Source organism: Rosa chinensis, chromosome 7 (assembly GCF_002994745.2).
Source record: "Rosa chinensis cultivar Old Blush chromosome 7, RchiOBHm-V2, whole genome shotgun sequence".
Taxonomy (NCBI): domain Eukaryota; kingdom Viridiplantae; phylum Streptophyta; class Magnoliopsida; order Rosales; family Rosaceae; genus Rosa; species Rosa chinensis.
This window is the reverse complement of record NC_037094.1, coordinates 36,590,054-36,617,943: the sequence shown is the minus strand read 5'-3', so window position 1 is coordinate 36,617,943 and position 27,890 is coordinate 36,590,054. Positions and strand designations below refer to the sequence as shown.

Below are 27,890 nucleotides of genomic sequence, written 5' to 3'. Positions count from 1 at the left end.
ATGTACCTTTCAAAGGGATACATCCATCTAAAGAAAACGGGGCCACAGAGCTCAACCTCTCTTACAAGATGCACCGAAAGATGTAACATAACATCGAAGAAAGAAGGGGGGAAGAATTTCTCAAGCTCACAAACTGTTTCAACAAGGTCAGCTTGCATTTTTTTTCAGTTTTTCGACATATGTGACTTTACTGCAGATGGCTTTGAAGAAGAGACAGAATCTAATGATAGCATATCTAACTGGCTTTTGTAATACTGAACGAATTACAATAGGGAGTAAGTGATGGAGCAGCGTATGACAATCGTGTGATTTCATACCAACAAGTCGCAGATCATCCATGGACACTAAACTCTTCACATTAGAACAAAAACGATCAGCTAGCTTCATACCAAAAAAAAGAATTGCAAACAATTTTCTTTTCTTCTAGCATCAGATTCCAGCTTGCCAATGGTAACTTCTGCTTTTTTCCCCCCGTTATTGGCTGCAGACCAGTTCTTATACCCATTGCAGCCATATCTAAACAAGAAGCGATCCCATCTTTTGTTTTCCCAGGAATGTTCAACAATGTAGCAATTAATGCATCACAAATATTCTTCTCAATGTGCATGACATCGAGAATGTGTTGAACAGGAAGAAATTTCCAGTACTCAAGTTCAAAGAAAACTGATTGCTTCTTCCAACAAGGTCTACTCTGATCGTCAACACCCTTAGATGGAGGATGACAATGCTTTTTACCATAAACCTGCTTCAAACCTTCTACTCTCTTTAAGACCTCCTGTCCACTTAATAGAGTAGGAAGGGGATCATGTTCTTTAGTGTTATCGAAAGCAGTTGCCTGCTTTCGATATGGATGGTGACGTGGTAAGAATCTTCGATGTCGCTGATATGACATCTTTTGACCGTGAGGCAGCCTATGAGGATTGGTATGCTCTACACAAACCGGACACCCATTTTAACCTTTCACAATGCTGCCTGACAAGTTCCCATATGCTGGGAAGTCGTTAATGGTCTAGAACAATACTACTTTCAATGTGAAGTAATCTTTTCTATAACTATCATATACCCCTTGAACCCCATCCCACAAAGTCTTCAAATCATCTATTAACGGTTGGAGGTAGACATCAATATCATTTCCAGGTTGTTTAGGTCCAGAGATTAACAAAGTTAGCATCATATACTTCCTCTTCATGCAGAGCCATGGGGGAAGATTATAGCTTACTAGTATGACAGGCCAGCAAGAGTATCTACTAGAAAGAGAACTGTGGGGATTGAAACCGTTGGACGATAGCGCTAGCCTTAAATTCCTAGGCTCTATACCAAAAGCAGGCCACTGATCGTCCACTAACTTCCAAGTAGGGGAATCAACAGGATGCCTCATTTTACCATCATTTAGTTGCTCATCAGCATGCCATGTCAAGCTTTTAGCTGTACTTACTGATTGAAACATCTTCCTAAACCTTGGTATAGGTGGAAAATACCACAAAACCTTCCTCGGAACCCCTACTTTCTCTATTTCATTCTTACCCAACTTCCACCTAGAGGGACCACAAGTAGGGCAGGTAGTGGCATCAACATTACTATCCCTATATAAGATACAGTCATTAGGACATGCATGTATATTTTCATATTCCATTCCCAATGAACATAAAGTCTTTTTGGCGTCATAGAAAGACCCGGGGACTTCATTACCTTCTGGAAGCAACATTCCAATAATGAGTATCAACATGTCGGAATAACAAGCATCACTTAACCCATGCTTTTCTTTCAGATTGTATGTTTTAACAAGTCCATTCAACTTTGTAAAATGCGTACAACCAAGGTAAAGAGGTTTATCACCATCCTCAACAAACCTTAAAAATTCATCGGAGTCTTCTGAAAACTCCTCATTATCGGACCCCCCCATACTGTAGTCATTCTGCCCTATGCCTATGGGATTCTGTTCTACAGTTTCAGAATGTTCTTTGGGTACACTCACATTTGACACATTTTCCCCATGCCATATCCAATTTGTGTATGTTTTATCAATACCAAACTCAACTAGATGATCCTTCACTACCCCAGCCTTCAAACTTTTACTGTGTTCACAATTCATACAAGGACAGCAAAGTTTATTAACATTGTAACCACTCTCTAATGCAAACTGAATTAATTCTTCAACCCCTAACTCAAATGCCCGTGATCTTCTATCAGCATGCATCCAAGATTTATCCATCTTACAATCAAACAGAAAAACAACTTAGTACGATTCCTAAGACATAACCAACATACCTAACGCAAACATAAAAAAATAATCAGATAATACAAAAACCAATTGAATTCATAGCTTTAAGCATCAAAATTTATTCAACATTTATTTGGTTCAGATAACACATCATTATTTACACAGCATCCATCAAAACACAGAAAGCAAGTCCAAACATCGATCAAAAATAAGGTTCCAGATTCAAATATCCATAAAAATAATGCTACAAATTCAAACATCCAAAACAATTTCCTTACCTGTTTGCTTTTACACTCCTAAACATAAGCTTCAAAACGTATGCTCCTTGCTTGTTTGTCAACGTACTGCTTGCTCTGATTTTCCAATAAACCAAAATATTAGTAAATGAAGCAAATGGTAGATGAAGAGATTGTGAAATGAGCATTTAGCCCGATGCATTAATAATATCAAAGCTTAGGGCTACCAAATACCTAAACTGATCACGTCATTACTCATTGTCATAGGATACATATTATGAACAAAACCAACAACATCTTTTTGTTCACAAGAACAATAAAGAACCAAGCTTCGACAACATAACTCATCAAGTTCTCAATTATGTACAAGTATTTGAAAACACAATGCAAATATATACCCAAAATACGGAAGCTCACAACTTCAACAACTTGTATACAAGAACAGCCTAGTAGCTCCATCATCATTAAACTCACATTGATGAAAACCAGTTCAGTTTAGAGTCCAAAAGTACCACAAGTTAACCAAGTGTTTCAAAGTATAGTTCTCAAGAAATATAAACATGTTCATGATTATGGACAACAAGAATAACAAATACCAAGAGCTTGATTAACAAAAGATTGAAAAACAACCTCACTAAGGCCTTGCGTATTATCTTTATCAAAAGTTCTATTTCTACCAGAACTTGATTTTATACTACTAACATAAGATTCATTAGTGGAAAACTTTGAAATTAAATAAGGTGATACCCAAATTAAACAAGATTCATAATCAATGAAGGAACTGTAATTCCTACCTTTGAAGAAATCACAGAAACTGTACCAAATAAAGTATCCACAACACTACTCTTCTCTTTCTCAACTAGCAATTGAAATTCTTTAGTAAAGACAAACCTTCAACACCAAAGTAGGTATGTCAATGGTATGATACACAAATCAAGGAAAAAAACATAAAGTAAAATACCAAAAGAAAAGCAAGCTTCGAACTGAATATCACAATCTACACCCACGAATAAACTTTATCTACACTACACATTATACCCAAATCCAGTTCAAAAATAAAAATCCTAGACCCCAATTTGAGTTCGATGAAATCCCCAATCCCCAAATTCACGTTAACCCTAAACCAGATATATACCCAAAATTCATTTCATCAGAAACCCTAATCCCCAATTCCAATTCAAGCAAAACCCTAGCAAACCAATATGAAAGATTCGTACCTAGCTTGAAAGAAGGAGCGCTCGATCTGTCTTCAAGAACCTCGAAAATAGTTAATCTTGAAATCTCTGATGAGACTCATCATGGTTGAAAGCTTGGATTTCCTCTTCAGTGCGATGATGGCAGATGGCTCGAAGTAGAGAGATGGCTCAAATTATTACTTTTGAGGAATTTTCATTGATTTTGAGAGATGGCAAAGGGCTCGAGTGGATTTTGAGTGAGATTGATGCGGAGTAAGCTGCTATAGCTGATGGAGATGAGGTCAAGTATGTTTTTGCAGAAATAATGGCCAAGTGTTTAATTTGTCCAAGTCAACTAGCTAGCTAGGGTTAGAAAACTCAGACAACATAAATGTAAAGGCATTATCTAAGTCAACATCACACAACATAGTTTGTAACTAAAGAAAAACTCTTGTCTGAAGACATTGTATCAAATAAATATAAACAACATATACAATATCATAAATCCAGCATTGTCTTAATACAGTTTGCACAATAGACCGACATTAACTGTTGTCTCAAGAAAAATATAGAGACAACAGCAGAGTAATAACTGTTGTCTGAATTGAATGTAGAGACAACAGCAATGAAATTTATGTTGTCTGAATTGAAAATCCGGACAACATCACACTTATCCTACTAAATGTGTTGTCTGAAGTAAAGTCACACAATAGAAAAATTCTTGATGTCGTCTGTTAGTAAGAGACGACAATTAAAATTTTTGCTGTCGTTGGAAATATGTCATCTGATTCATTTTTTTGGCATAGTGAGAGGAACCTTGAAGGCATCTTACAAATATTTAGTGAACATGAAGGGGATGAGATGTCCCAAATGCAAAGACTCAGAAGAAGGCCCTCTTCTTGTTTACAAATAGAACTTATCTCCTTTCTCATAAGCATCTAGAATCTCATTGAAGTCCCGGTGGGCTCAGAAAACCCCACGGCAGAGGAAGACGTGCCAAGCACGTGATGTGAATTGGTGGACCTGGTCGTTAAGAGATTGATCGAGCCTCTGGCAACCAAACTGGTTAATAAGCTTATCGTAATCGATTTTGCTGCCATCTTTGGCCTCCACCCTCCATGGAGTCACCATCTGTTGCTCTGCTTCTCCATTGTCTTGTATCTCCAATGCCCTTTTTTTCTCCATACAGTTTTTGCTTTTTGTAGCCATATCTGTACACCAAAATTGTTGTTAGGTTGATTACAAGAACTTAATATACTAACCAATTAACCATAGTGAATTCGAAATCAATCCTTAACCCTAAAATTTTCCCCTAATTGAATTGAACAATATCAAAATACATATTTAACAATTTTAGGAGTTCAAGTGGTCGCCGATTGTATTTGCGTCTAAAATTGAGGCATTTTGGGAGGAAGAAGAGTAGAAGATGAAGAGATGGAGTGAGAGAATGTGAGAGCCAGAAAAGAGTCTTCGGGAGTTCGGCTGCATGGGCTTGACCAAGCCAACATCCACTTTTTTATATTAAATTCTCGGGTGGGCCTGACAATATCAATCCCTTTTATAGAAGATAATCAATTTGCTCGTCACCTTTAAGATTTTAAATCCCTAATTGAATTATTAGGACTTCACTAAGAAATATTTCATAACATTACTACTTATTTCAAGTAGGATGTGTTAAAACATTAATGCACATTGATACTTTCTAAACTATTCTCTAGTTATCTAGATTAATCTAGAACTTGTACAAATCCAGCTAGATTAATCTAGACTAATCATGGTAGCTAGTGTAGAAAGGTTCTACAGTGATCATGTAATCATACATCTAGAGAGTTCTAGTGTTGTGTATAAATGTGTAGTTAACAACTAACCGCATTAGGTAATGTCGGCGGAACGGTAAGCCACAATGTCGGCTTCCAATATCTATATATAAGTATGTACAATGTATGAATCAACCAACCAATCAAGAAGTAAAAGCCTTACTTCCTCTGTTCCAATCTCTTCTCCTCTTTTACAAAGTGTGCTACTAAACTCCTTCCCAAACTCTAGCTCCTAAATATCTTTTCCTAAATACATTGTCCTAGCCCACTACTATATAAAGCTTCCGCACCAAATTCCAACAGTGGTATCAAAGGCACAAATTCTAATAGTGGTATCAGAGCTTATTCGATCATCTATTTGGGGCGTTGATTTGTGTCTTCCACCATGTCTGCCTCCACTTCCAACCAAACATCAATTCCTCTTCCCATCTTCAAGGGAGAAAACTATGATTTTTGGAGTATCAAGATGAGAACCTTTTTCATGTCTCAAGATCTATGGGATGTAGTAGAGAAATGATTCTCGACTCCGGAAAATCCAACGGTGGAGCAATTGAGGTAAGAAAAGAAAAACTAAGAGAGTCATTCAACAAGCGGTGGATGATACAAACTTTTCAAGAATCATGGGAGCTACTACATCAAAAGAAGTTTGGAATCTACTAAAGGAGGAGTTTCAAGGAACTACAAAGGTACGTTCCGTCAAATTACAAACTATGAGGAGAGATTTAGAAAATTTGAAAATGAAAGATTCTGAGATCGTTAAAGATTACTATTCCCGGTTAAAGGAAATAGTAAATCAATTAAGAGCCTCTGGTGAAAATATTAGTGAGACTAGAGTAGTTGAAAAAAAATACTCATTAGCCTCACTGAAAAATATGATACTGAAAAATATGATCCAATAGTAACTGCCATCGAACATTCAAAAGACATATCAAATCTTTCGGTGACAGAATTGATAGGCTCTTTAGAAGCTTATGAGAAAAGATTGAGTAGTTGGAATGAAAGTCCTATAGAAAGTGCATTCTGATCTAAACTCAATTACAATCTCAGAAAAATGAAAAAGAAAAAAAGTTTGAAGAATTTTCGTCCTAAAGAATTTTCTAGAGGACAAGATAGACTCAAATATTGGGAAAATAAAAAAGGTTTTAAGAAAAGAGGAAATTATCCTCCATGTGGGATCTGCAAAAAGAATAATCACCAAGAAGAAGATTGTTGGTTCGGGGAAAACCAAAATGCCGAAACTGCAATAAGTTTGGTCATATTGAGGAAAACTGTTACCTCAAGAAAAATCACCGAGCAGACTTTTCAGAAGAAAATGAGCAAGATAAGCAGCTCTTCTATGCATGTCACTCGGCGATTGATCGAAGAGAAAAACAAGAAGTGGTACGTGATCACATATCAGGAGACAAAACTATTTCCTCCAAACTTGATGCTTCACAAGTCTCAAGTGAAACTAGGAAATGGAGAAATGGTGAAAACTAAAGGAAATGGTACAATTTTCATCCCAACTAATTTAGGAACTAAAAAGATTAACATCATTAGTTCCTAGCTTGGAGTATAATCTCCTAAGTGTCGGACAAATGATGGAAAATGGTTATGCTATATTATTTCATGGAGGCTTCTGCAAAATATTTGACAAGAAAAGAAGGTTGATATTCAAAATAAGGATGAAAATAGAAATTTTCCAATTCATTGGCAACAAATGGCCGGCCATGAAAGCAGAAGTCAAGAAGAAAAATATTGGCCTAGAGAAAAAGCAGCCGGGGACTCGACCACATCAAGCAAATAAAGAAGGAAGTTCAAATCCTTCGAAGTCTAAAAGTTGTGAAGTTGCAATGAAGAAGAAAGCAGAAGAAAGGCCACGAAAGAAGAAGGCTGAAGAAAGGCCGTGGAAGAAGAAAGCCGAAGGAAGGCTATGTAAAAAGAAAGCAAGAGCGAGCACATATTCTCCAAGGCACTTCCAAGATCAAGACTTAAATTACTACGAGATTGCTCAGAGTATCATCAATGTGCATTAAGGAGGAGTGTTAAAACATTAATGCACATCGATACTTTCTAAACTATTCTCTAGTTATCTAGATTAATCTAGAACTTGTACAAATCTTAATCTAGACTAATCATGGTAGCTAGTGTAGAAAGGTTTTACAGTGATCATGTAATCATACGTCTAGAGAATTCTAGTGTTGTGTATAAATGTGCGGTTAACAACTAACCACATTAGGTAATGTCAGCGAAATGGTAAGCCACAATGTCGGCTTACAATATCTATATAGAATTATATATGTATGTACGATGTATGACTTGTAGAATATTATGTAAATATTTACTTTCCTTGTACATATAGATTACGTCTCTCTGTATAATTGTAGGAGATCGTTTCCTATTAGGATTACTCTTGTATCACTTTATAAACCCTATTGTCGGGAAGTGAATAATATTGAAGCATTCCAAATACCTTGAAGTCTTATTTTCTACTTCGTATCAAAGCAGGTTCCATTCTTGAACTTGCACCGTATTCTGTTGAAACCCAAAACCTGAATTCCGAAAAACATACCTGAATTTCCAACCCGAATTCCGAAGAACATACCTAAATTTCGAAACTCTAAACAATTCTTGAATCATTATCAATCTGACCATCACCACTACACCCCCCCCCCCCAGTGACATCACCGCATCAAAAGTAGCCCACATCATCACCATATCAAAAAACCCTACGAACCACCCAATCAAATTTATTTTTCCACCATCACAAGTATATTTTTTCTCTTTCTTTTTTCTTTCCCAGACAACTTCACGTGGGGACAAGTTTATACTTTATATCACCACCACATCCTGCATAATTGTTTAAGCCTAGTTGACAAGCCGTCAACCTTTCCTGCTCCAAGCCAAGCCGTAGCCCTCCTAGCCAACAAGACCTCCTGCTATTTGATTAAAGTGTTTGATTAACGTCCTGCTGCACAATTGTTTGGTCATGTGCAGGCCCTTGCTTTCTGCTCAATGGGTCCTTCCTCAAGCCTCTTAACTCCTCCACCACGTCGTCCTCCGAGTAAAATAAATCCATATGCAAATATAAAGTGTCCGCTCTGTGAAGTTTTGGGTCATAGCAAGCAACGGTGCTATGAAGTAATTGGCTACCCTGATTGGTGGGATTTCACCAAGAAACAGCGAAAGAACCTCAGAAAAGCTGTCGTGGCTACTACAGAGGAAGAGCACCTATCTGATGCCTCCGCTAACGTAGCACAGTCAGGTATGAAGGGTAAGGTATCTATGAATAGTTCTTGGATAATTGATACAGGTGCATCTGACCATATGACTAATGATCCTAGTCTCTTAGAAAAGCTGAAACCCTCCTCTCAAGACATTGTCTCTACGGCAGACGGTACTCCAACTCTGGTTATCAGAGAAGGTTATGTTGTTCTGTCTAATACATTAACCCTTGAGTCTGTGTTAGTTGTTCCTTCATTGGCATATAATCTCCTATCTGTTAGCCAAATTATTCTAGCACTAGCATGTATTGTGACATTTTATCCCTCTTTCTGTGTGTTTCAGGATATTCTGACTTGGCGGATTCTTGGTTATGATGTTAGAAGGGGGAAACTCTATTACTTGGACCTGACAGAGAGTGGAGAGCAACAGTTGGTAGGACAAGTGAATTAGGTCAATGGATTAGTGAATGCTAAGGAAACAGTGTGGCTGTGGCATCGTCGTTTGTGTCATCTATCTTCTAGTTATCTTAAGAAACTACAACCTCAGTTGTTTTTGGGTGTCAGTGATTCAGCTTTTCGTTGTGATGTATGTGAATTGGCTAAGAGTCATCAAATTTCGTATTCACCTAGTCTTAATAAAAGTCCCATTCCATTTATGAAGATTCATTCTGATGTCTGGGGTCCTGCTGAGATCCCTTCTTTTTCTGGAGCTCGGTATTTTGTGACTTTTATTGATGATTGTACTCGTATGACTTGGGTATCTCTATTAAAGAACAAGAGTGATGTTTGTTCCATATTCCAAGTTTTTCATAAAATGGTGTCCACACAGTACCAACAGTCTATTCGAGTTTTTCAATCTGACAATGGTGGCGAATATGTGAATGGCCCTATGCAGAAGTTTATGCAATCTCATGGAATTCGACATCAGACTTCAAACTCATATACTCCTCAACAGAATGGATTGGCAGAAAGGAAGAATCGACAGTTACTTGAAGTTGTCCGTGCCTCTTTGTTTGGCATGCATGTACCTCGTGAATATTGGGGAGAAGCTGTGAAGTCCGCTGCCTACCTCATTAATCGTACTCCTTCTCGGGTAATTGAATTTCAAAATCCTCAGCAGAAACTTCAAAAACTTCTGTCACTTCCGTCGCTACCAAATCTTGAGTCTCGTGTGTTTGGATGCATAGTCTATGTTCATATTCCTAAGCCTCAGCACAGCAAGCTCGATCCCCGTGCCCGTAAGTGTTTATTTGTTGGTTATGCTGAATTCCAAAAGGGTTATCGATGTTATGATCCTCTTACTGGCACTATGCATGTCTCTCTTGATGTTGCGTTTCGTGAATCTGAGTCTTGTTATTCAGGGGGAGGTTCGGAGTCTTCCCTTCAGGGGGAGAGAGTGTGTGAAGGGAATCCTTGAGATTTATTTGCATTTGAAGAATTTGAAAAATTAGATGCTTTGGAATCGAGATTTGGAGTTGGGAATTCTTCAACTAGAAACGAAACAGAAACTGGAGTAGTATAAAACGAAAAAGAATAGGATGCTGCTGGAGTAGTAGAAAACAAAAAAGAAAAGGATGCTGCAGCCGTGGGGCCCCCATCTACCAAAAAGACAAGGAAGCTGCCATGGGGTCCTCCACCTACAGAAAAGAAAGTGGATAAGAAAGAGGAGAAAAAAATGGAAAAGGAAAAGAGCATGTTGCCGTAGGAAAAGAAAGAGGAGAAGAAAAAGGTGACCAAACCGTGGGGTCCCCAAGTGAAAATGGTGGTCTGATTGGAGGTAGACAATTCGATGGGTCCGTGGGGCCCTCAGTTAGACATGATTCCATCAGCCAACGGCTTGGCTCCAGCCGGCCATATGGCTTAAGCCACCAACTTGACAAGTTGAGGAATGCTGCAAGTCAACCTAATTTGTCAGAGAAGATAGATGGAGCACGCCAACCTACTATTGTGCGGCACCAAAGTGGACTTGAAAGTGGCCGTGAGTTCTCAAATCAAGACCCCACACGTCAAGAGACTGATATGCAAAATGAGGGTAACAATGATGAATTAATGCATCCTGGAATATATGGAACATCACAGACCAACAAATTACTCATTGACTAGCCCGGCGGTGATGACTAGTCCTCATCTATCAGAGTTTTTCCCCCTCTCTACATCGTCAACTGAAAAATCAGTTGTGAGTGTTCCTTCTCAGGTACCTTTAATTTCGAACAAATTATCTGCGGTAGGTAATATTGAGTCTAGGAAATCACAGAGGGTTACCAAGGGTATTCCTAAGAAACAATATGAACCAGACATCAAAACCAAAGCCAAGTATCCTATAGCTAATTACATGTCTAACCATAGGTTGTATGGGTCACATGCACTTGTTGTTGATCAATTATCCACTGTATCTATTCCTAGTAGTGTACAGGAGGGTTTGGCAGACCCTAAGTGGACTCAAGCAATGAATGAAGAACTAGAGGCTTTGCAGAAAAACTCGACTTAGGATATTGTGACTATGCCTGCTGGAAAGAAGACTGTTGGATGCCGATGGGTGTTTACAGTAAAACTTAAAGCTGATGGGAGCATTGACAGGTACAAAGCCAGATTAGTTGCCAAAGGTTATACTCAACGCTATGGAATTGATTATGAAGAGACGTTTGCCCCTGTAGCAAAGATCAATACTGTTCAAATATTGATTTCACTCACAGCAACTAAAGATTGGCCTCTACGTCAGTTTGACGTGAAGAATGCTTTCCTCAATGGTAACTTGGAGGAAGAAGTGTATATGGACATGCCGCTAGGAGTCAAAAATTTGCCTTATGATACTAGCAAGGTTTGTAAGTTGAAGAAGTCCCTTTATGATTTGAAGCAGTCTCCAAGAGCTTGGTTTGGGAGGTTCTCCAAGTCCATGAGGACGTTTGGATATAGACAAAGCAATTGGGATCACACTTTGTTCATCAAGCGTAGTCAGGGTAAGATCACCGCTCTGATAGTATATGTTGATGATATGATTGTCACAGGGGATGACTTAAAAGAGATGGAGGCTCTACAGAACTATCTTTCTAAGGAGTTAGAGATGAAGGATCTTGGGCAATTGAAGTACTTTCTTGGAATTGAATTTGCAAGGTCTAAAAAGGGGATTTCGTTGTCTCAACGTAAGTATGTACTTGACTTGTTAGCTGAAATAGGGATGCTTGACTGCAATCCTATTGAGACACCGATCGAGATGAATCTCAACCTTGCAATCTATCCAGATCAAGTTCCAACTGATAAAGGAAGGTACCAACGTCTAAGAGGGAGGCTTATTTATCTTTCCCATACTAGACCTGATATTGCTTATGCTGTGAGTGTGGTTAGTCAGTTTATGCATTGTCCCAATGAAGAGCATATGGATGCAGTGTATCGTATTTTTGAGATACCTTAAGATGGCACCTGGAAGAGGTTTGTTGTTTGAAAAAAAGGGTGATTTGGAAGTTGTAGGGTACACGGATGCAGACTAGGCTGGTGATAAGACAGACAGACGATCCACGTCTAGGTATTTTACATTTGTTGGAGGAAATCTGGTGACTTGGTGCAGCAAGAAACATAAGGTTGTTGCTAGGTCAAGTGTTGAAGCTGAGTTTTGAGGTATGGCACATGGAGTGTGTGAGATGTTGTGGATTCGTAATGTGTTGAAAGATTTGGGTTTTAAACTCAAGAAAGCTATGGACTTGCATTGTGATAACACATCTGCTATTGAGATTGCTCACAATCCTGTTCAGCATGACCGGACTAAGCATGTGGAAGTAGATTAACATTTCATTAAGGAAAATCTGGACAGGAAAATTATTCATTTCCCTTTTGTGTATACAGAAGATCAATTAGTAGATGTTCTTACGAAAGGAGTGTCAAGGAAAGTGTTTGACAACTCGATTGACAAGTTGGGCATGATTGACATCTATGCACCAACTTGAGGGGGAGTGTAGAATATTCTATAAATATTTACTTTCCTTGTACATATAGATTACGTCTCTCTGTATAATTGTAGGAGATCTTTTCCTATTAGGATTACTCTTGTATCACTTTATAAACCCTATTCTTGGGAAGTGAATAATATTGAAGCATTCCAAATATCTTGAAGTCTTATTTTCTACTTGAATCAACCAATCAATCAAGAATAAAAGACTCCCTCCTCTGTTCCAATCTCTTCTCCTCTTTTACAAAGTGTTCTACTAAACTCCTTCCCAAACTCTAGCTAGCTCCTAAATATCTTTTCTTAAACACATTGTCCTAACCCACTACTAACTAAAGCTTCCGCGCATCAAATTCCAACAGTGGTATAAAAGCCACAAATTCTAACAGGATTAATATTCCTAGTAGATTACGTAAAGATCGAGTTTCAGTTCTGTGAAGTTCATGGCATGCAAATTTTGAGCTTCAATCAGTTCACTTCTAATATCAAGGAATTTGTTTATAGCCATAGAATAGGGTAGTCAGCAGTTCATTGCTCTAAAATCAATTCCTGAAGGGAAATTGATTTTTGCGACTGGCTTAATAACTAGGTCTCCATGTAATTCTCTTATATATATCACCCAAACCTCCTTATCTTATTCTCCCCTCTTTCCATCCCTTTTTTTCTGCCTTTCTTTTTGTTTTTTACTTCTCTCTTCCCGGTCTTCATCAGCTACCTTGTTCTACCCAGCTTATACAGCTAGATCTATCAAGCATTGCTGATCAGCAAGCTTCAGTACACTGACATGCATGCTACTTCAGAGAGCCACGATCTTTGTTATTGTTAGTGGCCTAAATTCAAAGTCAAACCACCAACGCCACCTGGAGATCAGAAGATCGCTCTCAAGTGTCCAAAGTTCAATACCTGTCGATTGCCACTTTCATTCTCCCAGTACCTGAAAAGTTGCTCCAATATTGTTGAATATGTTTATGTTTGTATCCCTAATACACTATTTGAGTAAAAACCATCTATATCAAGATTCCAAGCTCTATCGCAAACATATGTACAGATAACGTAACAACTTCATATATAAACCACTATGCCAAAATCCTCATCACACTACACTTTTTAGACAACGAAAAAAAAATTTCCGTTGTCTGTTGACGAAAACAGCTTCACACAACACGTTTAATGAGATTTAGTTGTATAAATAGGTCAAAAATCAATTTTTTTTGGGTGCAAGATTATTGTACAACAGTTATAAGGTTTTGTCTGTTGTTTGAATGAAAAAAAAATTTCCCTCTCACCTTGCTCAAATTTGGGTCGAAATTTGAACTGACCTTGTACAACAGTATAGTTGTATCTGTTGTATGAGAGTAAGTTGCAAAATAACATACAACACATTTTTTGTTTTCCGTTGTGCAAGTTTGGAAGAAAATCAGATGTACTCTAAAATGAGAGTGATTAGCCGCAAAAAGACCAATTTTTGGGTGAAATGCTGGTACACGATTGTAAGCTCCTACAACGGAGTGATCTATTTTTGTTGTGTGAATGCGAGATGGTGATCCTAGGCGGGAGAAGTGAGTTTGTATGTGATTCGTAATAGGCTGGAGATTTGCTTGTTAGGTCCCTAAGTTTCAAGTATAGACCATCAGACAACCAACATTGATTTATGTGTTGTCTGAATTGATTATACAAAGTAAAAAAACTAAACTTAGTGCTCCTCTGTCTACCACATTGTCTCCCACTTAGCCAGTCTTCGGGAAAAGCCGTAAAGCCTATCTTCTTCTAGCTTCTGAAAGCGGAACCCGTCTTCTTCTCTTAAAGAATCAAACCCATCTTCTTCTTGAAACCCATCTTCTTCTAGATACATTTCAGCCAAAAAAACTTCCACACTTCCCCTCTCTCTGATTTCACTCCCCTCTCTGCAGTTCTTTGAGTCGCAACCCTAACCCCTCTTTGAGTCGCAAACCCTAACCCCAATATTTCCCTCCATTCTCCAATTTCCCTCCCATCCAGGCAACAAGAGGAGGCAAATTGAAAATTTAAAAGTTGCATTCAGACAACACATAAGTTAAAAACCATGGTCTGATGCCTTGTACGTGCATCCATCAACTAATGGCTTATCTAGCCATGTGTCCTGGACCACTACACATTCCGACCAACTTGGAAAAAAAAAAAAAAGCCTACAAAATCATTCACTTCACAACTACCAGCCCTAGACACACTGACTCCAAAACTTCACGGTCAGACTCAGACCCCGACTCTCTCTTTCCAAAACTCCACTGAGACTACCAGCCCGACCCCAACTCTCTCCGACACTGAAGCCCTCGACCCTAAATCCTCCGCCTCCGAAGCCCTCGACCTTAAATCCACCGCCTCTGAAGCCCTCAAGCCTTGAACCCCAACTCTCTGGTACCAATCTGAAGCCCTAAATCTGAGATTTGTCTTCAAATCTGGTAAGCCCTAAAATTTGGGGGTTTATGGTTTCTCGTCTTCTCGTCCTCACTATGCACGAGTTTCGATTTCACAAATCACAAATCACGGTCTTGATTTCTAATTCTTCACTTTTGATTTCTGGTTTTGATTAACCGGAGGATTTCGGGTTCTTCACAAATCACAAATGACACTTTTGATTTCGGGTTCTTCACTTTTTATTTCAGAGTTTTGATTAACTGGAAGGTTTCGGGTTCTTCACTTTTGGGAAATGCACCTCTTTGCTTTTGAAGTTTAAAGTATTGGTTAGATTACTCATTTGATGGTTTCCAATATTCGTGTTTGATGAAGTACTGTTCATTTGGTAAATATTGAGCAAATGAATGCATAATCTAATTCAGGAATGGGATGTTCAAATGATCGCACAACAGAATAGATATAATGACGACTGCCTGTTGTCTGAATGTCCAAAAATGGGGCAGAAACTGATTGCAATCATGCATATCACACATCGGTTTTTAACAAATCAGTGTCTTCTAATTTCTACTCACACAACAGAAGCAACAAAACTCAGTTGTCCTAAACCTTAATCATACAACAGAAGCAATTGAACTCTGTTGTCCAAAAACTAACTCATACAACAGAAGCATCTAAACTCTGTTGTCCCAAATGTAAATCATACAACAGATATAGTCCAAGCACTGAAGTTTGAGGATCAATCAGACAACACAAAAAATAAAAATGTGTTGTCTGATATGCTTAACATACAACAGCTTGAAACCAAGCACTGTTGTCTGAAGGAAGCGCTTCAACTGCTGCGCAGCTGCGCATGGCATCTGCCGAGCCATCTGTCGAGCCATCACACAACAGTTATACCACATACCCGTTGCCTGTTTGTTTATCAGACAACTGTGTTCCACCGTTGTCTTAATTTTCAACAGACAACGGCTCGCTCTACAACGGTGGCACTCCAAATCAGACAACAGTTTCTGTCTGTCGTCTGATACGTTTTTTGGCATAGTGAACACTTGTTAAATTATAATAACATTCAATCCCCAGATACAATGCTTATTCATTATCTGTAAATACTAAATAGTTCTTCTACTTCATATCAGAAACCCAGCAGATACCCCATATATTCTGACCACATGATCAGAATCTGACATGTAAAATTGTAATGCAATGAACACGTACCTGAGGTGTGCAGCAAGTATAAAGTTGTATTAGACGCCAACAAAGTTCACTGACAGGATTAACCTTAATATGTACTCTGTGAACTATGCAACTACTTAAAATCTCAAGAACTTTTTTCGGAGTTGTCGAAGAAAATGCCTATTACGAGTAAAGGGAAGAAGAATGTTTCGGCATGCAATATATATTAAGGTTCACTTTGAGGACTGCACTAAACCAGTTTGTACTGTAATATAAATTTAGGAATGAAAGAGCAATGCTAATCCAAGAAACTTAAAATTAATAGAATCGATAGAAGCGAAAAACATGGCAGAGAGCAAGTAATTTTTTTTTTACTATTACAGGTCTCCTTAAACAATCTCTAATTATAAGTATAAATTAATGGGACAATGAAGGAAACCTGTCTGCATCACTTTCCGATGTAGACAAGACAAAGTAAGCTCCCCAATTCTGTTTAATCAAATTTCTGCAAAAGCCTAAATCTGAAATTAAGGAAGCAAAGAACAATATAGCATTTAGCAATATGCTGTTATGAAAAAGAGACAATCAGTATATGCATATGGACAGGAAATAAACAGAGGCATATCTGTAACACGTCTTTACTCGAAACGTACGCTACCTCCGACCTTACTAAGAGCTTCCTCTCAAATACCTTTTTGGCCACAAATTTTGGCCACAAATCTTTACTCACTTAGAGCATCTTTAGCAATACTAGCCATTGTTTTGTTAAATTTTAGCTAAAGTAGCTAAAAAGTCATTTTACCTAGCCACTTTAGAAATACGTCTGTATTAGTGCTCTCTATTTTAGCTAATATTTTTGAGTTTATATTATTTTTTAAATGAAGATTAAATAGTTTAAATGTATTTATAAATTACATAAAATAACCCAAAAGGAATATTTTAAATTATGGAGAGCCTCATCTCGCTCTCTATATTTAGGAGCGAGATAGCTAAAAGTTATAATGGAGAGCAACTTAGGAGTTTGGTGCAGTTGCTAAAATATATAAAAAGCATGGTTCTAAAAATCGGCCTAGGCGGCGTCTAGACGCTAGGCGGGGGTTTCCCGATCCGATTTTGGCCTAGGCGAATGGTTTGGGCGCTGGGGTCTCAGGCGGCCGCCTAGGCGGTCTAGGCGGAGGTTGGGCGGTCCTAGGCGCTAGGCGTTGAGGGCTAGGCGCTTGGCTTTCTCAAATTTTCAGTCTTCTAGATCGTCGTTGCAGCAGCAAGGCGGCAGTCCTCGACTCTTCTCTGTCAGTTGACGCCCAACCCATGTCGATACGGTGAGGATCGGCCTCTTCAGATCCCTCATGGGGTTGAAATTCGTCACCTCTCTCTGGTTTATGCTTTTCTGGTTTCGCCGGCAAAGTGCTATTCAGTGAAGAAGGGGAGCGAAGATGAAGGAACCAAATAAACAATTGTGAAGAAAGTGGGATTCGTGACAATTCTCTGCTTACCACCGCATATAGACTTTAAAGATAAGACTAGACCCTTTTTTTTTTTTTTTTTTTTTTTGAGAAAGATAAGACTAGACCTTGAGTGGTTAAGACTCATAAGACTAATGATAAACTAATTGAGGTAACCAAGAATATCAGATCAGCACGTTGCTAAAACAAAGGTGGTTGCATAGGTTCTTAGTAAAATTAATATTTATTATTTAATTAGAAGTGATAGTTAGTTAGTTACCAATGAGATAATGTGATGGCGGGTTACATATTTATTTATATAATTATATGTAATAAAAATATAGATAAAATTTAAAAAAAAAAAAAAAAAACAAATCCGCCTAGTCCCCGCCTAGGCCCCTAGGCGCTAGGCCTCGGGTTACCGCCCGACTAGCGCCTAGCGATTTTTAGAACCTTGATAAAAAGCTAAAGATGCTCTCCAAAATAGCTAAGGAGCCAGAATAGAGAGTCTGCTAAAGATGCACTTAGCCATTTAATTTATATCATCTTTCATAGGGATCTAATTGTGTAAATATAACTTTGACATCAAAATACTGTAATTAACTTATCCAAGTAATGGTCTAATAGCATGCACTAGGTATTCGGCCCGCGCGATGCTGCAAATTTAATTTTTTTTTTTTTCTGAATTTTATATTGAGTAACAACAATAATTTTAGAGACGTTAACCGTAGATGTTATTACATCTTACAAAAGTTGGTGTTTTAACCAAACTTGTAAATTTACATATTTCAAAAATGGAAATTCTAAGGAAGAGCTGGTTTTTTTCTTTTTATTTATTCAAAATGCATTTTAATAAACTCTCTCAAAGAGTACAAATACGGGCCAGAAACAATCTCCAACCAGAGATCAGCCCCTTACATCATTAGCATATTCAATTAAATCACTAGGCCATGGAGGACCAACCTCCTTACAAAACATAGATTGGACCAGACCATGAGCTACTTGGTTGGCTTTTTTACGCACGTTCTTCCAGTTCACCATTTCAAAATCTTGTATCAGCAAATGGACTTCCTCTAGCACTGCTCCAATCTCAGACAGGTTTAACGACTCTGTGTTTGTGCATCATTACGGATCCCCCTCAACTTCTAAGGAAGAGCTGGTATTTTAAGTTTTTAACCAAAGCTTTTTATTTACATTTTTCAAAAAATGGATTTTCTAACCAAAGCTGTTCGTGATAAAGTAATCTGGAGTTCACATCCAAAACCAATTGGCAATGGATGGAGTGGCCCAAACCCTTATAAACTCATAGGCAAGGTCCCATTTTTCCCATGTGGGATGTATATATTCTCAACACGCCCCCGCACGTGTGGCGAATTTTCAAGCCATACACGTGGACAATTTTTGGGTGACGTGGAGCCCGTGTGGCCGTTAGGCATGCACACGTGGATAACCCGCTCTGATACCATGATAAAGTAATCTAGAGTTCACATCCAAAACCAATTGGCAATGGATGGAGTGGCCCAAACCCTTATAAACCCATAGGCAAGGTCCCATTTTTCCCATGTGGGATGTATATATTCTCAACAGTTCGTTATGTACAAATTACAAAAAGTGGTTGGTTTTTACAAAAATATCCTACTTTTGTAGTTTGAACCAATTATTTTACATCAATTCTTCAGAAGTATCATCAATTGGTTCGTCTGCTGTTGACGTCTCTTGTGTATTTCTGCTTGGATGCAATGAGCTGCCACTGAAATATTGGATAGTTAGAGGAGAGAAAATGAATAAAGCTGCAATGAACGGGTTATGAATCAAATTAGAAGTTCTCCTCACTGCAATGAATCTAATTTCATGCAATTGCAGCCCAAGTTTCCCCCAATTCAAAACACGAACAGAAGTTATCAAACATAGAAAGAATAGTTAACAAAATTAACATCAATTGTATGATTGAAAGCTAATGCTTGCAGTCAAGTGAGCAAAATGGGAAAGATTGACATATAAGAATGAATGTGGTGAAAGATTTGATGAGGTATATCTACAATGTGAATTTATTACAGAAGGCATGTATATAGCAGAAAGCATATATATAGTATACTAAGAATGAATGCGCTTTGTCTCCCAGATTGACATATAAGAATGAATGCGCTTTGTCAGCTATCATTTTGAAAGTTGGTTTATATTTTGAGCTGAAGGTTTGTCAGCTAAAGGTTTACATTTTCAATATCAAATTTTGCCAGCTAAAGGTTTGTATTTTCCTCCTAAGTATCTCTGCAATCAAGGGCGTAGCTAGCCTAGGGCGAGAAGGGTCAATTGACCCTTCTCAATTTTTAGAAAATCCTTAATTAGTGTTAATGATCTATGAATCTTAATGGAATGAAATAAAATTGACCCTTCTCAATTTTTGAAAAATCTTTAATTAGTCTCAATTTTTAAAATTCAATACAAATTTATCTTAATTAGTTTTAATTATCCTTGAACTTTAATGGAATGAAATAATATTTTACACTATTAATACACTACATATATCTAATTAATATGAATCTTTTCAAGGTTTTCTTACCCTATTGATCAATATATGCCCATATGCGCATATTTATGATTCTTTATTAATATGCTAAATTGAAGTAACACATAAGTTTTTCTATATTTATCATTCATCTTAAATCCTAAAATTTATTCAACATGATTTAAGGAGCTTTCAATTTCAGCATTAGTACAAGAAATATTACACCTAAATTTTCTTACTTATACTAATATATATATATTTTTGGGCAAAAGATTGTGTTATTTTTAGAGGACGACTAGAAATGAATATAATTTGTTAGTTAATAAAGTTTGACCCTCCTAAGAGAGATTTTTGGCTACGCCACTGTCTGCAATCAAACATAACAGTTTTTTAATGTAATGCACATTACGACAAAGGGAAGTCTTTAATTTTAGAGAGAAGATTTTAGCAGTCTACAGCATATTTTTATCAAGTCCAGTGCACGATCATTAATAACCAAATGCAAAATGAACTATATTAACAGAGCTACCTTCCAAGCAGGAAACTTAAAACAGGAATGGATCTAATTTTCACTAGAATCAACTAATATTAAAGCTTGATGAAGTTTATCAGATGCCACAACCTTAATGCTGGTTTCTATGCTAAAGGTTTGTATTGAAGAAAACTTTGTCAGCTATCATTATGAAAGTAGGTTTAAATTTCCAGCTAAAGGTTTATATTTTCATTATCAACCTTTGTCAGCTTAAGGTTTGTATTTTCCTCTTAAAGTATCTCTGCAATCAAATACAGCACCCTTTTGAATTCAATCCACAATACATTTAGGAAAGAGACTACTTGCATCTAAAGGCAGTATATACAAAATACAATAGGCTAAAGGGAAAATTCTAGTGTACTTGTGGGTATCTCATACCCACATTTACAAAAGTGACAACAAATTTGTTGTTAGAGTTGTAATGTTGAGTCCTATTTTGTGTAATCTTAGTTCTAATAATAGTAATTACACCTCTTACGACATTGTTACAAGCTTTTGAACAAATTCGTACAAGTACCATAGCTTGTCTCTAGGCTAAAGACTAAAACAAAGGAGTGAAGTTACCTTTTAGGATTTTTGTCAGGCGTCGATATGAACAGCTGCTTGCTAACGTAGTCAATGTTTCTTTTCTTTTTTTATTAAACCTGGTTGGGTGTCAAACTTGAAGAACGGCTTAAACTCTTCCCCAGCTAATATGTCGTTTCATTTAGCTGTTTTTCGACTTCATCAAGCAGTCTTATTAGATGTTCTTTTTCCTGTATCAAAACACTTTTGAGTTTTTCCACTTGTCTTCTGTGCCATACTGCCATATACTTCTTGCAACTTACCGTGATAAGCACCTGCTAAATCAGGAGATTCCTCCATTCGAGCCATCACCACACGCCTCAAGAATTTGGAGACAGATCGGAAGTACTTGTCTGGAATGTGGTCAAGTGTGAAAAACTTGGGGTTCCATTGTTGTATTCTGTCCATCCATTCAGTGACTTCTCTGCCACTGAAGGTAATGTTCACCATGCCAGTAGAGTAGAGACACTAACAATTCTTTCTACATACCTGGAAGAACCAGTGGGACCAGGGACGTAGCCAGGATCGTATGGAGGGTTGGGCTAATTTTAGCCTAACAAATATTTTGCGCAGAACTTTTTTTTTTTTTGAGGTTTGGAACCCAGTGGGAGGCTCATCCTCACGCCTTTATTATTCAAAACGAAAACCCGATTTCATTCCCACTACCACTTGATGGAATATCACTTGTAAACCATGAAAGAATATTTTTATACCGCTTGGGTTTTCGGCGATCCGTCATTTTATTCAATACCTATAATATATATACATATATTTCAATATAACAATTAACAAGCAAGATGGAAAAATATGCAATTATGCAAAATTAAATGGCCTAAGCTTAGATAAATAATTATCATTTATCTAAAAAAAAACATCACTAAAATCCCAATTATGTGGAATCTAGACACCAAACATCAAACACCACATCACCATTCATCAACCGATTCAACACATTCCCAATTATCAACAATTCAAGTATTCAACATCAACCCATTCCCAATTATCAACATCAACCCATTACCCATTCCCAATTATCAACAGTTCAAGTATTCAACATCAACCCATTCCCAATTATCGACATCAACCCATTACCCATTCCCAATTATCAACATCAAGTCATCATTCATCAACCCATTCGGTCATTCCCAATTACTTAATTACGACCTCACGGTCCTCACCCTAAAGTCCTAAACACCATAATCACGAATTAACGATTCAAACAATCAAACATCATCAACGAGATTCAGGGAGATTCAAACAATCAAACATCATCAACATGGGTATTGGGTATATGGTGTTTACCAGAGAGCTTAGAATATGAGATTCAGGGATTGAAGATTTGAAGCCTCGGTGCCTCGGGGAGAGAGTGAGAGTATCTGAGAGTATGGAGTCGGTGCCTCGGTGAGAGAGTGAGAGTATCTGAGAGTATGGAGTAGAGTATCTGAGAGTATGGAGTCGAGACCGAAAGCAGAAATACAATTGCAAAGCATTAGTTTTTATTTTTTATTTTTTTTATTTGGGCTATACCCATACTTGGTAGTTTTGGCCCAATTTTTCCCTTGGGCTACAACCTAGACAGCCCTTCAAGTGGCTCCGTCCCTGAGTGGGACTTTAAAATCTTTCTTTGTTCCTAATTAACATGCTTTAAAAACCAACACAACACTGCTCAGATTATGATTCATGCGAATCAAAATGGGTTCCAAAGTCTAAACTCAATCTCATATATTCAATTATATTGTAATAGGGAGTGTTAGCGGAGCGACATACTAAATAATCTTAATCGTATTGAAATTCTTGTGGTCGCGGTTCTGGAAAACCGGGAGTGTTGCAATTCGATTGAGATGAGGCATTCATATTTCTGCCGGTTACAGGATCGAGATGGAATGATGTGTCACCAATGCCTTTTTCTTCCAAAGCAAGTCTCACCCTTTGGCTGTGACGCAGTCGGAACAGTAACCTAGGTTTACAAGTAATAAACCTAAAACAAAAGGTTCTAGAGTCCACCAAAGATAAAAGAGATAAATCTCAATTTGATTGAAAATATGATAAAAGATAGTTTTGCAACCGTTTAAGGTTGCTTATATATGAGAAAAGAAACCCTAGGGCGACTAATAATGAAACTCTAAAGCTCATGGGTAAAATAAAACAAACCCAAAATAAACTAGGAAACTGAAATTTCGAAAAAACAGTAAATTGCAGTTTTGAGGCCCTAAACAACCCCGAAAGGCCGAAAAAGCCCACACATCGTGGCATAGCGACGATTTTTGTTCCTAGCGCGATTCCCTTTCCGGAAAGCTATGGCGCGCTCCAATCGGACACCGAGCTCCGTCGTGGCTACTAGTAACTTTTTGTTTTTCTCCTTTTGCACGATCAAACTACTCTTCGAATTGGGCTGCCATCCGTTCTACATCAAGCTGTCTATTGAATATGGGTGATGGTATAACCGTATGGTATTAAGCAGTGTCAAGAAACTGCACTCTTTTGCTCGTCTGTTACTGATTGTTGAGGTCTAAAATTGTAACTGTCAATTTAGTTTCATTATGCATTCAACACCAGTCAGTAGCAAAAGTGAAAAACCATAACCAAAAGGCCCTTGTTAGTGCAATGTTTAATTGATTGGCATTTCCTAAGCACAACAACCAAGAGTCATGTTTTCATGTAATAACTTTCTAGTCTTGGATCCTTAGAAGAATGGAATGCTTCAAGCTTCAGGCACAACTGTCATCAATCAGGTATGTCTTGCATACATGTGCATGCTTGTCAAGTGGTTAGGACTGAACTTGTCTTTAAATCCTATTGTAGGATGCGAAAATCTTTTCAATCCTAATGTACTAATCTGCGAATTTTCAGAAGGTTTTATCCAAAGCATTCAAACTTTCTTAAATTGATTTATGGGCTTTTCCTTTCAAACGTCTGATTTTAATCCATGGATAAAAATCTCTTTTGAAAAGTTTTTCTGTAGTAGAAACCCTAGGAGACCCTAGTTCATTCATATCTTATATATATGTGTTTTTCACGTTGTTAGGGTTCCCCCCTTTTTTTTGATCCATTTCTTTTGCCAATTCTCAGAATACTAATAATGTACCCACAACGACTTGACGATCAGCGACGCCAAAAGTCTTATCCAAAGCCTTCTGTCATTGAAAAGATATCACTGCTACGTTTATAAAGAGCTTTCTGATATTTCATTCTCAGAAAGTATTGAGCCAAAATTGTTGTTCAGAATTCTTCACGAGCTGTTCCTTGTTTAGCTCTTAAAGGATCATCAAATCTCAAACTTTTTCTATCAAAAGTTTTCTAGTTTTATGCTTCATGTGTGTTGGTAGTTCATGCATGATTTGTGCCTTGAGGTGATTGACAACCGAGGTGAGAGTTGTGCCATCTCAAGATTGACAAAGGAGAACAAGGTGGCTAATTTGGAAGTAGCAAAGACGAGGAGACACCGCTGTCCACTAGATTGGTTCTAGTAGATGAGTTGTGTAAGATCTTTATGTACTTTCATATTCATATAGTGATCGTTCACCGGCATAGTGCCCGCAGTTGTTTACCTCTTTGGAGGGTTTTACTGCGTCAACATATCTTGTGTTATGTCTGATGATTTCACTTTGGATGGTTTGGAAAATTGAATAAATCATAATATCATCAGAGATCTGCATCTTCGATTAGGACTCAAGTTCTACTGCAATCCTATGTTAGGATGCGAACAGGCCTGCACTCCTAAGACTGATTTCTAAAGTTGTTGACATATTGATCGGTGGTTTTAGTTGAGAAATACATATATTCATTCTGTAATTTCAGCCCTTCTTTTATCCCTCCATATGAAATGGTTTAGATCATTCTTAGCATTATGACTATGACTATTCCTACATCATAACGTCTATGACTATTCCAACACAAAAGTTGAGGCAGATGATGCATTAAAAGGCAAAATTTTTCAACCTATTTTCTACTAAGAGATGATAACAGCAGCTTTCCAACAAAAGCGTAAATATACTGCAACTTTCTTTCTGTCATCTAAAAACAGACCAAGCCTCAATCTCACATTGCAACAATTTTCTTCCAAAACCCATTAAGAAAAGAATAAGTAAGAACTTTTCCCATGATGACTGAGTGTAAACTTTTGCAAGAGCTTCATACTGGAGGAAACAAATTTGAATAGTTTCATTGATCAATGCTCACAAAAACCGAACTCAGATTTCAGACTACAATCAGACCATGAATATGACAATCCAATACTTGCAGTTCATTCAAACTTCCCAAATTCATAGTTGCATGAAGCTTCCAAAAGCTTTTTAACAATACAACAGGTTCATAACTTGCTTCAATAACACAATAAAATTAACAGGAACTTGCCACTAAAAAACGATAAAGTTTCAGAACCTACTCAGAAGATGGTTGAAAAGAACACACCAAAACTATGAAGGAGAGGACTTTAAAAGTCTTGCAGATTAATGATTTTTCTGCTCAAATGATACAATGGACCGTTTAATAATCAAGCTCAGTAATTAATAAAAGGGAATGGGCCTGCAGAGACTGATATACATCTATGCTGATTAACAAAAGACGCACAACTCTATTTGATAAAATATGAGACGAAGAATATCATTCCTCTTGATCTTATTTCTGACATTGAGATGTTTTGAACATACAACATACGGTACGGTGGCCTTATATAGGCACCTTACAACCAAATACTAGACAAAAAAATTAAAGCTTCGTCTATGGTAAAACTGATACAACTTACTAATGCATATGTGAATGCATTAAAGATGCACTCAAAGAAATCTGCCTAGCTATGTAACTTATAATAGCTATAAGGAAAAACATGTAGAAGTTGTAGGCAGCAGACAACATTGACCACTGTTCCTATACTTCCAACACTTTTCTCTGCAATTTCATTTTTGATGTCAGTTGAAAGTGATAAACTTTTTGAGACTCCTACATGCATTGTAAGTCAGAAAAGAGGAACTAGTGTTATGGGAAAAGATATCAAAAACAGTAATAAGGAAACATAACAGAACTATATGCAAACTTTTCATTGTTATGAAACTAAAAACATATACTTGGGGAGCACCAAGTATATACAGACCATTGTAGTGATTGAGTGAGAGAGAAAGGATATAAATTATTGATCAAGTGGTAAGGGAAACATGTCCGAGCCCATGCTTGTGATTCTGTTGCTTTTGAGAGAGGACTTCTGAGCCAAATTAGTCTGTAGTTTTGCAGAGTTCATCTACCATCATTAAAATCAGGTCATCAGCATCTACTGCTTTCAATTTTGCTGGACTAATTGATGAAGCTAGCTATAATTATTACTGAATTGGATTGTTTCTTGAAAATGGTTGATTACTTGAACTACTACTTCTTTATATGTACATGTTGCAGACACTTCACTTATGTCTAACTGCAAACAGGAAGCATAACTGTTCCCCAAACAAAGCAAAATCAAGTGGCAAGACAGAAACAAAGTCCCGAAAAGGGATGTTATATGATGTACTTGGGATTTGTGGTTCTGTTTATATGCAAGTGAAGAACTGGGACAACCAAACTATGCAGTTCAATTTTTAGCTCCTAACGCTACAGGGAAAGCAATATTCTTCTTTTCTTTTTTTCTTTTTTTGTGGGGTATTTTTTTGGGGGGGGGGGGGAGGGGATGGTGTGGAATTATAATTCAGGAGGAGCAGGGATCATGAATGCAACAGGAAAAATATTTATTAGTTTCAAACCCACAATGGATCATTTCGATCCAATTCATCTATGCAGTAATTTCATTATTTTATTTAGGAGGTTTTTTCCATGGAAGAATCCCACTTAGATAAATTCACCATTAACCTCATCTCTGTCATTTCAAGTCCAGAACATGTTGTGAACTTCAAAGAAAAATGGTCCAAAAGGAATAGCAAATATGCAGTTATAAGCATTTTAAAGCAACGCTCCAAAAGAAATACCAAATATGCAGCTATAAGCATTTATTACATTAATGAGGGGAAGCTTTGAATATATGTATCAAAAAATGACCACAAATGTAAATACGAAATGAGTTACCACTGACGTTGAAAACTACCTCAGCAAAACTGCAGAGGAAGGAGCTGCACACAAATAAATGAAGACAGTCTGAGTAAAAGGAAGAGAAACCTGTACAAACAAAATCTATCTGTATTAAATCCCCCTCCCCACCATTTTTAATATATGCATAGGTGTGGCTGGTATACATTCTCAAGCTCCATGCAATTAAACTTTCCATCCGTATTAACCTTTTCTTTTTTGGGGGGGCAATTATGCAGGGTTACAGTCATTTCTGTTCATATCCCACATGTATGGAATCATCAAGATACAAGAATGGATTCAAGCATTTGAAAAGTTCTCAAAATGCTGTTCATGTTCATCATGTAAGAACTGTGTTTACTTTTGAGCACACTTAATGCTGTCACGAAGATAGATTTTGCAACCAAACCACTAACATATGATAGAACTCCAGTCATTCAAATATAAAAACAACCTTCTCTCATCCCTGAAATATGCAAAAGAAAAGATGGATATTGAGGTAAAAGGTTATGCATTAAGTGTGAATGAGAGAGTCTGACTGCAGAAAAATTCAACAGAGGCCATTTTTATGTTGTTAATAAATAATCGCAAATAAGGTCGCCCAAATATCGCACCAGAACATTAGCAAAGACCCTTTAGCAATTG

At 37.4% G+C, this 27,890-nt stretch overlaps 1 protein-coding gene and 1 pseudogene across 1 annotated transcript; both read right to left on the bottom strand.

The window, feature by feature from the left end:
- Window positions 1–1,009: 1,009 nt before the first annotated feature.
- Window positions 1,010–2,212, bottom strand: LOC112177856. The gene has a single exon (XM_024316101.1). It carries the CDS (start codon window positions 2,210–2,212, stop codon window positions 1,010–1,012), a length of 1,203 nt encoding a protein of 400 aa, XP_024171869.1.
- A 19,113-nt stretch (window positions 2,213–21,325) lies between these two features.
- On the bottom strand, window positions 21,326–24,729 carry LOC112177855 (annotated as a pseudogene).
- Window positions 24,730–27,890: the final 3,161 nt, after the last annotated feature.